At 31.3% G+C, this 16,458-nt stretch overlaps 1 protein-coding gene across 8 annotated transcripts in view; it reads right to left on the reverse strand.

The window, feature by feature from the left end:
- Nucleotides 1-16,458, reverse strand: part of LOC101893028 (sodium/potassium-transporting ATPase subunit alpha) — a 123,053-nt gene that overhangs the window by 12,344 nt on the left and 94,251 nt on the right. For 3 of the 8 annotated variants that reach the window (XM_059127135.1, XM_011295119.3, XM_011295120.3), the window contains exons 2-6: nucleotides 5,622-5,753; nucleotides 5,284-5,550; nucleotides 2,754-4,535; nucleotides 2,471-2,686; nucleotides 1,426-1,520 (exon numbers count right to left, since the gene is read on the reverse strand). In XM_059127135.1, coding sequence (XP_058983118.1) covers nucleotides 1,426-1,520; nucleotides 2,471-2,686; nucleotides 2,754-4,535; nucleotides 5,284-5,550; nucleotides 5,622-5,741 — 2,480 coding nt within the window. In that variant the 5' untranslated portion in view covers nucleotides 5,742-5,753. Of the gene's footprint in view, nucleotides 1-1,425; nucleotides 1,521-2,179; nucleotides 2,275-2,470; nucleotides 2,687-2,753; nucleotides 4,536-5,283; nucleotides 5,551-5,621; nucleotides 5,754-8,584; nucleotides 8,666-16,458 lie in introns of all 8 variants that reach the window. The other 5 variants (XM_020037539.2, XM_005185688.4, XM_011295117.3 and 2 more) reach the window with 3 other exon arrangements.

Raw genomic sequence — 16,458 nt, forward strand, 5'->3', positions numbered from 1 at the left:
ATATTAAACATTTTGATTGTTTTATTTTATTTTTTTTTTTTGTGTTTGGATCATTCCGGCCATTTCAAATATTTTTTCTATATATGTAGATAGAAGAATATTCAGTCAAGACATATTAACATTCTATTTCTGGTGCTTATGCCTGAATCTTTTCAATTCTTAATATACTATCCCAAAAACCCTATTTTTTATTTTTATTATTATTTTTTGAAAATACTCAAAATTTTATAAAAATGTATAATTTTTGAAAAATTTAAAGTGCAAACATTTCTAACTACTTAATGTTCTAACAAATATTTTAAAAAATACACACAAAATTGATTTAAAAACAAATCCAATAAAAACCAATTCAATTTCAAACATTTCAATTCATTTAACTCAAATGGAAAAGAAATAATTTTTCACGTTTTTCTTTTTTGTCACAAGTGCAAATTACAGCTTAATACATACTTAGAAGATAAGATGATGACAACAACAAAAATGATGTTTTTTTTATATATCTGCATATATATATAAAACTTATTATATACATTTAAATATATATGATAAGGTGATTTGAATGGAAAAACGGAAAACAAAATGATAAAAGTACAATTTGAAAATAAATTATCTTTTAAGGTTATGTGCAGGTGGATTTGGATTACAACGTAGATGAGAGAATTTTACACCGTTTGTGAACACTCAATGTAGATTCCAAACAAAATATTTTGGAATTACATTCGCATTACCCATACAGTGTCAGTCTTAAAATTGATAAGATGAAACTGAGATGAAATGAGGTGAATGTTCATAAAATTAATATTTTTATTTGTAATTGTTAAGACAAAAAAAGGTAATCCACAACACCAAGTTTAATATAACGTAATATACAATTCGAAATAAAAATTGAGATTTTTGATGAAGTTGCTATGAATTAAGAGGGGTTAGAACTAAATATATATGAAATGCTTTTTGGTTGAGGTTATTTTGTGTGTTTAATATGACCTTTTTGTTGTTAGTTTGGTGTTAGAATTTAAAGAAAAAATGTTGTAGAAAACGGCTTTTGTTTTGCTTCTTGGCACGTTCACACACACATATATGTATTATAAAAATTAACAACATCGATGATTTTTATGTGAATTTACACACACACTTATATTGATTGACAATAGATAATTATGAAGAAAGTTAAAATATTTATAAAATCCAGCCATTTGGTGTTCATTATTTTCTTGGTTAGGGAAAAGGGAACTTCTTTGGAAGAAGACCAAAAGCATGACATTGGTAAATGCCAACAAAATGTTAGGGGGGTTATGGTTGTTGTTAATTTTTTTTCAAGTTAAGACATTTTGTGAGTGATTGAGTGGGACGAGCATGGGGCGAGTTGGTTTTTGGTTAGAAATTTTGTGTTAAAAATAAAACAAATAAACAAAAATGTATAGGCACCTTGAATTGACCAATTTATCGTTGAATGGATCACGGGGTGGACGCTTCATGATATCGGCTTCAGCAGCTTCGTAAGCCAAAGAGATAGCAGGAACCTACAAACGGTTTATATTCAGAACACAACAAGCGTAGTAGAAATGTTCACAGTTTGTACAGGTACACACACAGTTTTCACACAATTTCACAAAATATATTTCATTTTTGTGTATCGGGTATTGAAATTGTGTTGTGGAATATATGTTTGTTTGTATGTTTTTTTTTTTTTTTGTTTTTTGTATGTTCAGGAAGGTAGTGTGCAATTATTGTTTGCAAATTCATTGGACCCCAATTTTGTTATAAAATAAAGCCAGGGATAAGAATCACAAACAGTATACACACACGTACAGGTTTTTGTTTTCGCAGTAGAGTAGAGCACGATAGTATGGTAGCGCAGTAGTAGTGGTAGATGTAGCAGAATTACAATAGAATAAAAAAGATATAATAATGAGTAAATTTTGTTTTTATAAGAACTTAAAAATAATTCTTAAAAATCATAATAATTAACATAAATTAAGAACAAAATATAACAAAACATAAATAATAAATTTCAAATGAATCTAGACCCAACTAAAATGGAGGCCATGACTTATAACTAGCTTAAATATTTCAAAACATCTTCTTTGCTCAATTACTAGCCATTAACGTCTTGGTCTTGCTAGCTTGGTTCGGTCTTCTAGCATTACTTGATTTCCAAAAAAATACAAAACATGTATACCTTTCATTGACCAAATTATCAATGTCTGGATTACGTGGCCTTCTCTTCATGATATCCGCTTCAGGTCCTTCATAGGCCAATGATATGGCTGGTATCTTGTGTTATAACACATTATCATATTTAAAATTTCCATAGAATAATTATACAAAATAACAGTATTTTTTATCTTACATCTATGAACAACAAACCTATATCTCTTAAAACTTTAACTATAAAAATACTTTTAGTCTTAGGCAAACTTTTATATATCAAACAGAAAGGTGGCAAAACAAATAATAGCCTTCTACTTACCATATCAGTACCCAAATCAATGCACAGAATTGTAACAGTACCCAAAGGCAAGGGGATATCGCACAAGATGAAAGCCAAGAATGGTGAGATTTCAGGAATGTTGGAGGTCAAGGTATAAGCAATAGATTTTTTCAAGTTATCGAAGATCAAGCGACCTTCCTCAACACCGGTAACAATGGAGGCAAAGTTATCATCTAACAAGATCATGTCAGCAGCCTAGAGCAAAATCAAAAAGTCAATTAGCTAAACATTACAACATTCCACTTAGCAAACAAGCACTCACCTGTTTGGATACATCGGAACCAGCAATACCCATAGCAACACCAATATCAGCCTTTTTCAAAGCAGGCGAATCGTTGACACCATCACCAGTCACAGCGACAATAGCACCCATACGTTGGCAACCCTCAACAATAATCAGCTTTTGTTGTGGTGAGGTACGAGCGAACACAATTTCAGTATGGTAGCGTAAGATTTCATCCAATTGATCGGAACTAACATCACGCAATTCAGCACCATGTACAACGGCAGCCTTGGCTTCACGTGGATTAACCTCCGAAACGGGAATGTTCAAACGTTGGGCAATATCTTCCACGGTCTCGTTACCTTCGGAAATGATACCGACGGATTTGGCAATGGCCTTAGCAGTAATTGGATGATCACCAGTAACCATGATAACTTTAATACCAGCAGAACGACACTTGGCAACGGCATCGGGCACAGCAGCACGAGGGGGATCAATCATGGACATAAGGCCAACGAAACGCAAATTGTCAATGGGGAAGTTGACATCATCAACGTTGAACTTGAAGCCGGTGGGATATTTATCAGATGGCAGCATATAATCACAGAAACCCAATACACGTTCGCCCAAACCTCCCAATTCCATGTAGGCGTTGTTAAAAGCTTCCTTCATTTCTTCGTCCAAGACCTTTTCTTTGCCGTTGATAAAGATGGTTGAGCAACGCTCCAAAATACGTTCGGGGGCACCCTTCATTACGAGCAAGTAACGGGGATCTGAGGGATCTTCGGTTTCGTGAATTGAGACCTGATACTTGTTGGTGGAGTTGAACGGAATTTCGGCCAATTTCTTGTTGCGCTTGCGAATATTCATGACATCACCGAGGGCCAATTCCATACACTTCAACAAAGCAGCTTCTGAGGCGTCACCGCTGACTTCCTTCTTCAAAATTGGAACGCCTTCTTGGCCGCCTTTGAATTCAGCACGATTGCAGAGAGTGGCAATGCGAGAGAGCGCCTTGAATCCAGGGCTAGTTCTATCGTATTGGACACCCGACTGATCCTCTGTTGTATCGGCCTCAATGATCTGATTATCGAACCACATGTGGGCGACAGTCATACGGTTTTGGGTCAAGGTACCGGTCTTATCCGAACAGATGGTGGAGGTGGAACCCAAAGTTTCGACAGCTTCCAAATTCTTTACCAAACAATTCTTCGAAGCCATACGTTTGGCAGTCAAAGTCAAGCACACAGTTACGGTAGCCAATAGACCTTCAGGTACGTTAGCGACAATAATACCAATCAAGAAAATAACAGCATCCAACCAATGGTAACCCAAAATGAAGGCAATAACGAAGAAGGTCACACCCAAGAAGACAGCGACGCCGGTAATCAAATGAATGAAATGGTGAATTTCTTTGGCGATGGGTGTTTCACCGGTATCCAAACCGGAAGCCAGACCAGCAATACGACCCATGACGGTGTGATCACCACAGCTAATGACGACACCCTTGGCAGTACCTTCAACAGCGTTGGTCGAGAAGAAAGCTAAATTTTTCGTTTCCAAGGGATTCTCGTGAGTAAATTCGGGGCCACGGGACTGGGGCTCAGATTCACCAGTCAACGATGAGTTATCAACCTTAAAAGTACGAGCCTCAATAATGCGAATATCAGCTGGGATACGATCACCGAATTTCACTTCGACAACATCGCCCAAGACTAAATCTTCGGCACGGAGAGTCAATTTTTCACCCTCACGTATGACAGTGGCAAATTGGGGAACCATGTTTTTGAAAGATTCCATAATTTTTGAACTTTTAGATTCCTGTAAATAGAGAAAGAGTGAAGTTGGGATTATTAGGACTATTTGTCAGGCCGGTGGAATTTGTTGAAGGAGAACCTCTGGAAATTTTAATTTAAGAGCCATATAATCGAAGAGTTTCTGGTTGTTTCCATTGAAAATGATCGGAGCGACCTGGATTTTTATGGAATTACATTGGGCCTCCGATACATTCCCAATATCCTAATTTTTCTTAAAAACTTAGTATAGCTTAACGCGAGAAGGTGTTTGAAGTATTTTTTACCAAAATATATGAGCCACAAGTGTATTTTTTGTGAAAAAAAAGTAACAAAATCAATTTCAAGGATTTTGCGAATACTTTTGAATAATTTTGGAAGCCATAAATGTGGATTTTTGTCATTTTTTTTTTTTTTTGATGTATTGGAAGCATTGTTAAAGATTTGTTTTGAAGCAGTATAGACTCAACTATTTGGATTAAAGCTTTTGAAAGGATTCCAATTACAAACACCAAAGTGGATTTTTAAGCTTTGAACGTTCTTCTAAATATATGTTTGAAAAATAATGAGTAGTTTTAAGATTTTTAAAGGTTCATTACAGATATAAACGTTTTTCAAGGATTATCCGAGTAATAATCAAGGATTTTTGTAAGTTTCTTTTATAGAGATTTTTGTGTTATTCGTGGATGTATATTCGATTCGATTATTTCTTTTCGGAGTTAATTTATGGAGAATCTAGTTGATTTATAATAATACAAGATTAAAGCTAAATTTACCTGATAGTATGAGAAAATACCGGTAACTATAACTACAGCTGACAGTACGATACCCAAATATAAATTATCATCGGATGGCTCTTCACTGGTACTGGCTTGAATAGAATAGGCCACAAAACATAAAATAGCACCAATCCACAATAACATGGCGAAACCACCGAATAAATTCTTACAGAATTTCACCCATTCGGGTGTTTGTTTTGGTGGTGTGAGAGCATTTGGGCCATCACGTTCTAAATTTTCTTTAGCTTTAGCATGACTTAGACCCTGGAAGAGAAAAGAAAATTGTATATGAATATGTTATAGTTTTTTGAAGAACAATTACATTCAATACTTACATTTTCAGGATGTGTCTGAAAGCGCTGATACAGCTCCTCAGGAGTGATTTTATGATAATCGATATCTAACTCCTGTTTGAGATCATCTAAATTTTCTTTTTTCGCCCCTTTAGCCGGCATCTTGCGTTTTGTCTGGATTAAAAAAAAATGTTTTTGATTAGTTTTGTATAAATGAAAAAAGTGTTGAAAATTTTTGATATATATTTTTTTTTTAGTTTTAAGGTTACTCAAAGCAATAGAGTTATTTGTAGACCATTTGACCCAATTTTATCATGCCATTTTGGTGTAGATAATTGTTTTTAAATATAGGTGTTTTATTATTTTGATTTTACAAGGTGTTTTTTGTATAAGACCCAAATACCATTTTACATTAATGTATATTCATACCAGTATTATTATTTTGTTTGTATAAATAACCTAAAATTAGTCACGTTAATATTACCTCAACACTTTTTACCGTTTTTTTTTTGTGTTTTGGATTCCCACAGGAAATGCCAACTTACCCCACAATTGTTAAATTTTGTTCAAAGCTTTTGCTTTTTGTTTTAAATAAATAAAAAGTAAAGCATTAAATCCAAAAAAAGCAGTAAACGGAAATTTACATTTACATACATACAAATATACATGGATAAACACACAAATTTTGCTAATGGAAAGCAATTAAATAAACAAAAATGTTGGGATGCTATTTTCAATATCGAAATAAGCACTGGGCTTTTGATTTAATTACTGTCTATTTTTTGGCGTGAGAATATTTCAAAAATGGTTGGTGGAATATGGATAAGGCGATCGAAAAACAGAAAATTTAAAAAAATATGTAAACAAACAACAAAAATTGTCACGTTTATATGGTGGCGATGGTGCAATCATGGCAGACAGACAGGGAGATGAGTTTGCCAAATCAATCTTTCAAATTTGTTTTTATTTTCTATTTATTTATATTTTTAAGAAAAAAGAAGTGACCCTAGTTTACGTTGTTTTCCATTTGCCATTTCGTTGTAGTTTTAATTTTAGAATTTAGGTGAGACAGCCGGGGCGCGGCGGTGTCAGCAGCACCTTCATTTCGTTTGTCAACATATTTAATTCAATTCATACACAAGTGTAAGAGGGTAGCGTACGTAGTGTGGATGGCCCACATGGCGTATTTAAAATCTAATTTTGAAACAACGTCATTGATTAAAAATATAAATTGGCAAGTCCTCTTATCAGTTGTGTGATGAGAAGGCCCGAGAAGGGAGAAGAGAAAAAAGCAAACAATTTGCAAGTTATTTGAACTCAATTGGTACGGGAAAGTAAAAAGCGGATTTAATACATTATGAAGGTCATTATGATACTTCAGCATAAAAAATAACTTTTTTAGGGATTAGAAATGTCAAATATTGTGAATTTGATGGAATATATTTGAAGAGTTTTCAAAAACGTTAATTTTTACGAATTTTGCTTGATGAAACTGGAATTCTAAAAACATGCAATTTAAAGAATTATTTTAAGAGCTATATCGTTACAGAAACTTTTTGAGGGTCCATCAGGGTTCCAAACATGAATAATTTTGTTTCGAAGATCTATCAGAGCTTCATGGGTGGATTTTTAAAATGTTTATTTAATGAACTACCAGATGTGTCAATTAAAAAAAAAATGGACTTTTTAAAAATATTTGAAGGACTATCAAAACCTGTAATGTGAGTTTTTAAGGACTCTTAGAGTTTTTTAAGGACTCTTTTTACGAACATATTAGTGAACTATACTTAATGTTTTTAAAAGGGTTATCCGAGCTTTATGAGAGCAGTTTTAAAGATTTTTTTCTTTGTCCAATATAACTTAAAACATGTACTTTTAAAGATTTTTTTGAGGGCAAAGTAAGGCATTTTTGAAATATTAAATAAATTGTTTTTTGATGGTTATGCGTTTTTTAAGACATTTTTGAAGGGCTATTATGTTTTTAAAGCGGATTTTTAAAGTTTTTTTCAAAGATTAGTATACATTTTAACTCACATTTTCTAATGAATTTGGTGAAGATTTTTATGAGCCTAAAGTGCAGATTTTTTTTAAAGAATTCTTGTAAAGGACTTTAGCAGTTATTTTAAAAAAAAATTTTGAAAGGTAATTTTGAATACAAATTTAATGCTGTTTAAGAATTTTTTCAAAGGAATTTTAGAGATTCATATAAGAATTTTGGAATTTCTTTGTGAAGGACTGTTATAACTTTAAATACCGGAATATTTTAAATTCATACGTGGATTAAAGCCTGGAATTTTTAAAGATTTTTCTTGTAAAGGACTTTTAGAGCTTCAAAGTAGAGTTTTGAAAAAGCTTTTTCTAACGGAAAACTTTTAAAGATTTATTGTAACGAACTTTTGGAACATTAAATGTAGGGTTTTTTATTTTTTTCTTAAAAATGACTATTAGAACGGTTTAAAAGTTTTTTTTTTCTGTGAAGGAATGTAAAAAACTTGAAACGTGATTTTTTTAGATTTTTTTAAGAGCTTTAGGGACTTCAAACGTAGAGTTTTTAAAGACGACTAGAGTAACATTTGTTTCAAGGACTTTTAGATCTGCAGACTTTGTTTTTTTTTTTTAATAAATATTTAAGAAAGATTTTTTAGAGACACGATTTTTTAAGATAAAGGTCCTCTAATACCCTTAATTTTTTTTTTACAATTATGAACTTTGTAAATTTGTACATCTTTATGGAAACTATTTGGGCAATTTATAGAATTATTTTCGAGCAGTATGCAAATCATGGATGATAAATTCACTTTAAATAATTATAAAGTATGCAGCTAATACCCAAAAACATGCATATTAATATTGACAACAAAATAATGTTAAATGGGTCACAAAATTAAGAAAATAATAATAAAAAATGTTAATGAAAAAATAATAACAAAAATACAACAAAAGACATAAAAAAAAAAAACAAAACATAAAATACAAAAAGGAAAAGAAACCAAAAGAATATTTACCTTGTAATGACCATCGGCTGTAAGATTGTCGTCATCGGTTGGTACAACCGTTGCGACCCGATAGGAGTCCGCTCTCCCATGCTATCAAATGAATATATCATATTTATAGTAAAATTTGTGTATATAGATATGTACACATATATTTTATTCATATGATCAATAAGGAGAGGCAGCGCCAACAACAATGATGACAATCGGCAATTGGTGGTACGCGGCACGAATCAAATCATAAAAAGGGAGATCAAAATGCAAAATGGGCAAAACAAGCAATCATAAGGGCAGGCAGGCGGGCGGGCAGTCGTCCATACGGGCATTTGTACGTTCGTTCATTGGAGCGTTTTTGTATGAACATTTTGTCACAATACAAATTTTGTTATTGATCGATCACAACATAAGACACATGAGACAGGTGAGCGGGGGCACACACACACAAAGAATTGGCGCAAAGTATAACAACACATATGATGAGAGTTTGTAAAAATGCAATGAAAATGAAAGAAAACGGAAAAAATAAATTTTAAGAAAAATGTGGTGTAAAAATAAAAAAAATTAAAAAAAGCACAAGTGATGATGACGATGTCTAGGTAATAATAGTGTTATATAATAAATACATTGTTAAATAAATACATTGTTAAATAAAAAATATACTTCATATATTAAAAAATATGGCATATAATAAATATGCTATGACTGTCATATCATAATTACATTGTAATGTAAGTAATAGTAATAAAAATATATAATCTTTATATAAATATATATGCTATGAACCATTAACTATTTGGGAAAAATATTCTAATTTAAATTCTATTCTATTCTATATATATTAAAATTCTTGTAAAATTGTTAAAATATATATACTGTTTTTATAATTTCTGGTAGTTTATATTTCAAATTCAATACCACCAAGTAATCCAATACAAATAGAAGTAAGAAAAGGTCAAGATACATACATACATATTTAGCAGAGCTACGCGCAACAAAAAACGTTCATATTTGGAATAAATGTGAAACAGATCATACCAACTATGATATACCAACTGAATACGCTACAGCGAACTGCTTTAGAGCAGTAATAATTTAGAATCAGATCGAACTTATATTATCCCTATGTATATTTAACTCGAAATCGATTGACACTATGTTTGACGGAGTCGTACTAAAAGACATTGCTGTATGATATGACTACGAGAAGGAAACCTAGTTTCACAAAATGGAAAAATTCAGTAGAATGTGCAAAAATGCATCCAACTTGGGCTTATATTACATATTTGGTAGACAAAACCTGTAAAGTTGTATTAAGATTATATCTGGACAGATCTGGCTAAAATATGGCAGAGGTATTTCTGAGCTGTTCTGATATTACAAATTTGGTGGACCACAACTGTTAAGTCGCAAATTCAAGTCCAAATCTGGACCGATCGACCGAGCTGTATCTGATTGTTGTGGAGTGCATATTACGAATGTAAGGAACTGAAACACCAAATCGAATGAAACGTATATGTAGGAGACTTAGCTATATCTGAATCGATTATCACCAAAGTTGACCCACTTTCTTCCAGGCTGAATTCGATCGTATGTACCATAATTCAATGTAGGCCTAGGCATTTGGTGCACGATGAACTTAAAATTCGATAAAGAAATATATCGGAGCTATTTCTTAATCTAAACCGATATTGATATAATTTAGCAAGGATATTTCTGAGCTGTAATTTATATCTTTCCCGAATATCGTTGTTTTGGAGTTCAAACTACGGTTGTGAGTAAAAAAGTAACACAACACATTTCTCAACCGATTTTGCCAAATTTTACATACTTGCTTCTAGGATCAATTTAGTTGCATGTGCCAATATCCATCTTATTTGAATTCATATGACACATTTGGTGCAAACTGTTCTTTTAGTTCGGACATAGGACTTATATATAAAAATTTTCCGAATATCTTAAATTGGGTTCGTCCTTAGTCCAAACAAATGAATTGTGAAAAATTTAATTTCGATCGGGCAATACATTCGACCTATATTTTGTTCACAAAATACATGGTGAGACAGGCGTACGGACATTCATATATCGATCCAGAAAATTATATTATGAGGATCCTCAAAAGTAACAATGAGCCAAAGACATAATACCCTTGTAAAAATAATAAGAAAATATTATGGTTTTTATAAACCAGATTATTGTTAAAAACAAAAAAAAATCTTTGGTGAAATATTATTTGGGGCTTTATATTTCAAATTTCCTTTCCACGAAGTAAACCATTAAAATGTAAATGTCTGTTTTTATATACATTCTAAATATTAGTTGTCCTTATAATAAGCTCTCCAAATGCTTTTTATACACTCCCAAAAAAAAAAAAATTACTCATTGTCCCCGTACCTCTTGCTATAAATTTCTTATCAAACAAACAAAAAACAAAAACAAAACCATTAAACAAAGACCTTCCCTAGCAACACACCCTACCACCATATATTTCCGATATGACTGTAACGAAAAAAAAACAACAAAAAAAAAGGAAAATCAATTTAGTTTAATGCCTTTGTCCTTGTGCCCATTACATAGTGCGATGAGTCATCATCGCATTAATGGCAAAAGTTTGTTTATTTTTTGTCTACTTTCCCCATTTTCCTCTTTGGGAGTTGTAAATGTTGTTTAGTTAAGGGGTTGGTTTGATAGGGTTGGCTGGGCATTAGATTTATTTTGGGGGTAGGAAGTTATTTTTGTGGAAATTTATTTATTGGGGGAAAGTGGATTGGAGTTTTTTGATATACTCCTCTTTTGATAGCAAAATAATTGGAAAAATGCCAAATGAACAAATGTGTTTTTTTTTTTTTGTTTCTGACGCATGAGCTTTGCTTGCAAGGAATTTGGTGGGTTGCTGCTAAGGACATTGGTTACACAATTGGGTATACGAAATAAGGTACAAAACACTTTATGTAATAGGGTAAAATCTATTACGATTTTTTTTTCCAAAGCAATAAATTTAAAATGAAAATTTCTTTTGGGAAAATTGTTTTAAATAGGAGAAAGTTATTAATTTCAAGTTAAAAATATTTTCCCATCAATAGATTGTGGAAAAACTTTGATGGTGTTGTTAGCCTTATATTTCAAAGAAGTACTTAATTGTAGTGGATTTTCTTTTAACAGCCATTTTATCACAAAAGGATGATAGCTAAGTAGAATACTATGTTAGAAAAACTGATGAGTCAGTGTTTTTTCTTCAAAAATTAGGAGTACTGCATAAGAATGATTATTCAATTCAAACATAATTGGCAGGTAACACCAAAATGGCATTTAAAAGAATAACTTATACTTTTTTAAGTGCAAATTTCCTTTTGCGGACAGCAAAATTTGAATTAAATGAATGCGTAATTATTTTATGCTTCCTCTTTAGCAGCCATGTTCTCGTACCAGCCATAAAATTATAACATAAAGTATTGATGTAGCAGCTAAGTTAAATGGTTTCCCTTTGGGAAACTTGACTCAGGTTCAATTGGAAAAAATTAGCCCTGTTTTTGAATGACTAAATTACCACATGATTTGTCCAAGTGACACACACACATCTACATTCATAAAGAAAAAACTTCTGCCTACTGCTTCAAATCAATTATGTGTACTTTGTTATTAATATCATAAACTAATGAAAACCACAGCAACAACAACGAAAAAACATTAATCATTTCTATGCGTCCGACTGCCTAGACCAAAGGAAAGAAATTGACCAAATTGAAGCTTTTTTGTCATTAAATTTATTATCGCTTGCGTTTTTTTTTCTTTTCTACGGTGTTAATGTCCCGCGACGTCATTGTCATTGAGACAGACAGACGGTTGTCTTCAAATGGAGCAAAAAAAAAAAAACACACACAAATCAACAAAAATCCAGTCAAAACAGCACACAGCAAATAAAACAAAAGCGCATCGACTGACATTCTGACAGTATATACACCATAATTACAAATCATTTATCACAATAAAATGTTCTTGGAATTATATTCTATATACGCATACATACAAACATACACATACACATGCTGAATACATGTGTATATGCAGAGAGACGATTTCGAAATTAAATCAGAGATATTTCTGTACGCCAATAGTACCAACAAAAAAAAATTGAAACAAAAATTCCAAGCTTGTATTTCTATACAAATATAGGTAAATATGTATGTAGATAGACATATTTACTTTTACATTAATAACATGACTGGAAATTAATGAATCATTTATTTAATTTAAGCCCCGGCGAATGTTGACCAAACACAAGATGATCAAGTCTCATGAAAAATGTAGATTACGTTTTTGTGATAAAAGGTTAGCAATTTTAAATAGCTTTCCTACAAAAAAAAAAAAAAAAATGAAAATATTGCGGCGTGCTACAGTCATTGTTCTTGAAATAATAAATATAATAAGTATTACTTGTTTATGTGTGAGTTATTGATCAGCTGGTTTTAGATCTGACAAGGTTACATACATTGTTCATTGAAGAAGTGGGTTCTTAGCTATGGTTGGGATTTCTGAACATTTTTACACATTTTTAAAATCACCTCCACATTTTAACCACAGACAACAGGGTAATATCTACGCTAAATTTCAGGATTTCGTCTCTATTTGTATTATTTAGTACTTTTCGTACAATTATAGTATATATTTCCGAAACCTCCTCCATATGTCCAGGCTACACATGTATATCGACCCTAATACTAAATTTTAGATTTTGAGTTCAACAATACCAAATTGTACCAAATATAGTACTATTTAGTACTTGTAGTACACAACCGCCTCTTTGTCAAAATTCTACCACCAATCGAGATCCCGCTTCATCCGTTCACTGTAAGCCAAACTGTACCAAATTTAGTACCATATAGTACAGTTCGAACACTTATTAGTTTTTATACCTCCAAGTTAGTATTTCCAAAACAACCATCATGTATCAAACTTACTTTCCAACCTTTATTCTCAAACAAAATTTCCAAATTTTCACTTTCTGTTCACACAATACCAAAAGGTACCATTTTTCAAAAACTTCTTGGTATATCTATCCTGCTCTCCATTAGTGACTTTCATTTCTAAATTCTAGCTCATTCCGTTTGTCCACTATAAAGTATTCAAATTGTTGTATATTTTAATACTTTTCGTATCCTTTTAGTACAAAACCCGAGCTTTATGACATGCCTACGCATCAATATGGACCTTTGTGCAAAATTTCATGATTTCACATTTCGTCTGGGCATAGATTCTAGATCAGTCAGCTATTTCACTATCTTCCATATATATAAATAACCTACCCACTTTGAATATCAACATATATTCTAAATGCAAACTAAGTCTAATAACCTAATTTAATTTCTGAATTTTTCCATACATCATTTCATTAGATCATTATTTTTATTCCTTAAACTATAGACGTCCATTTTTCAATGATGTCACAATTTTCAATGCCATCATCAATTTTGCAATGACGTCAAAGAAAACCTAAAAGAAAATATACTACATGCATACATATACACTTGGCTTGTTTCTGTTGGCGGCGATCTGTTCTAATTTTAAATTTGCCCGCCTTAAGAAAAAATCATAAATTTTCTTACATTGCCAAGAAGATGAAGAAAAAACAACAAAATAAACGACATTTTCCGATGACATTCAGAAAACGGATGTTTTTGCTTTGGATTTTTTCTTCTTTCTTCTTTTTTCTTTTCTCTATTTCAATATTTGTTGTCATATTCATAAATAGAGCAAAAAAATCGAGACGTATATACCTACATAGGGGTATAAGGAGTTAAGAGGCCTATTTTTTTCTCTTAATTGTTTTTTTTTTAACAAAATGTCATCAAACAGGGGTAATAAAGAAAAATGAAATAATTTCTAATTTTTATGTGTGTCAAATTTTTTCAGAAAAATATTTAATATTTTTCTCTGGAATATTTCTAATTTATTACAAAAGGTTGTAATAATTTGTAGAATATTGCAAATATACCCCTCCTCCTCCAAAAATAAAACAAACAATATTTCATGAAAAAATCACGTAAAATTTGTTTAAAACGTAACACGTCTTCTGAATTACATTCAAATGTGGGTACTTACGAAGAGTCATAATAACAACAACAATAAAAAAAACCAAAAAATGCGCACTTATTGTAGCGAACTAGAAAAATTCCTTCAGTACACGTGGTAGAGCCAGCAACAACAAAAAACTCATTACTCTGCATAATGACTATGTTCTTATTTGTTTCTTTTTTCTGCTTTTATAACAAAATATTGTTGATTTAGTTTCACTTGTTATTGTACAAAAAATATATATATTTTTGCTGCTGTCTTATTTTTATCTACAAAAGGTAAATAAAAAAAAACGCAAAAAAGAAACATTCAAGGTTTTGGAAAACCGACTCACATAATAATTCTAATTATAGCGCACGCCCCATGAAAAGGCGGTGGCACACGCCGCGGTCTTACAATCACAGATAGTAATTTGTTCAATCCAATTTTCAAAAAAACTGAGATATTTATTTGATTAAATCAACCACTGATAATTAATATCTAAAAATAAAAGCATAAACCAACAAGAAAACATATTAGCAGTTTACCCCGAAATTTAGCAAGTACTTGCAAGATGGGAAGTGTGTAAATTGAATAAAAAAAAAACTGGTAAATGGAAAAACTCCATTAACGTCAAATTTCACGATATAATAAAGGTGTGATATTTTTTATTTGTAATTTATATTCATAAGAAGGGTTGACGTCATTAAAAATGTATCAGAAAGACATTTTTTCCAAAGGAAAACAAAAATAAGAGCTCAAAAATAAAAAAAAAAAAAAATAAAATAAAACAAGGAAGGAAAATATCAGTAAAAAATTATTTTATTAAAAAATATATGTTTTTCTTTCAATTTCAGATTGTTGTTCTGTTTTATAATAATATAATTTTTTAAGAAAAAGATCTAATAGAAAAGCAAAAATGAAAAAACACTTCTTAATTTCATTTAAAAAATTAAAACTGTTTTGATTCAAAAAAAAAAAAAATGTTTTTAATTATTTTTTTCGACAATTTTCAATTTCTTAAAAAATACATATTTTTGTTAGAAATGTTTATTTTTTTGTTTTAAGTTATTCTAATTCTTCACTTTATATAACATATGTGATAATTTTTGTAATATTTTGAATAAAAATATTGGCATGACAAAAATTCTGAAAAAAATCGAAAATTTAATTTCAATTTTAGGCGAATAAATAATAACCGAAATGTTGAGCTTTTGTGCGAGGAGTTGATCCATAGATTTCATATTCACATTAGATCTCTGATTGAGAGAGTTATTCGGATATGCCAAATTCGAAAATCAACGCAAGTTATGAGAGATATAAATACTGAAAATTGTGACCCTTTATTGACCGGAACCAGAAAGGCCGATATGTCCCATCTTCATACCATAAAATATTTAAACTGGCGAAGTTTCGAAGGAATCAATTGCTTATTTTGCATTCCATGAGAGACTTAATTATTCAAAATTTTGAGCCGTTGTGTTGGAGGTCCGATATATTTCATCTTCATACCATATCTTGTGTTGGTAAAAAATATTGAAATGCATAAAATTTGAAGGCAATCGGGCTCTCATTTCACATTTTTTAAGATTTATAATTATTCAAAATGTTGACCCTTTGTGGGGGAGGTACTTGATGAAGTGAAGTGAAGCCCTAATACAAATATTGGGATTTGCAAAAACTTTCTTGTTCTATACCGTAAAATATTTCGCGTGAAAATGGTGACCAGAAAGAGTGGGCTGATATTGCCTAATGATATTGTCCGAACTTTATCTAAGTTTGTTTGTGGACAACATTTTATTTAGAGAATATTTTCATGCAATTATAACTGTAATAAC

Source organism: Musca domestica, unplaced genomic scaffold (assembly GCF_030504385.1).
Source record: "Musca domestica strain aabys unplaced genomic scaffold, Musca_domestica.polishedcontigs.V.1.1 42, whole genome shotgun sequence".
Taxonomy (NCBI): domain Eukaryota; kingdom Metazoa; phylum Arthropoda; class Insecta; order Diptera; family Muscidae; genus Musca; species Musca domestica.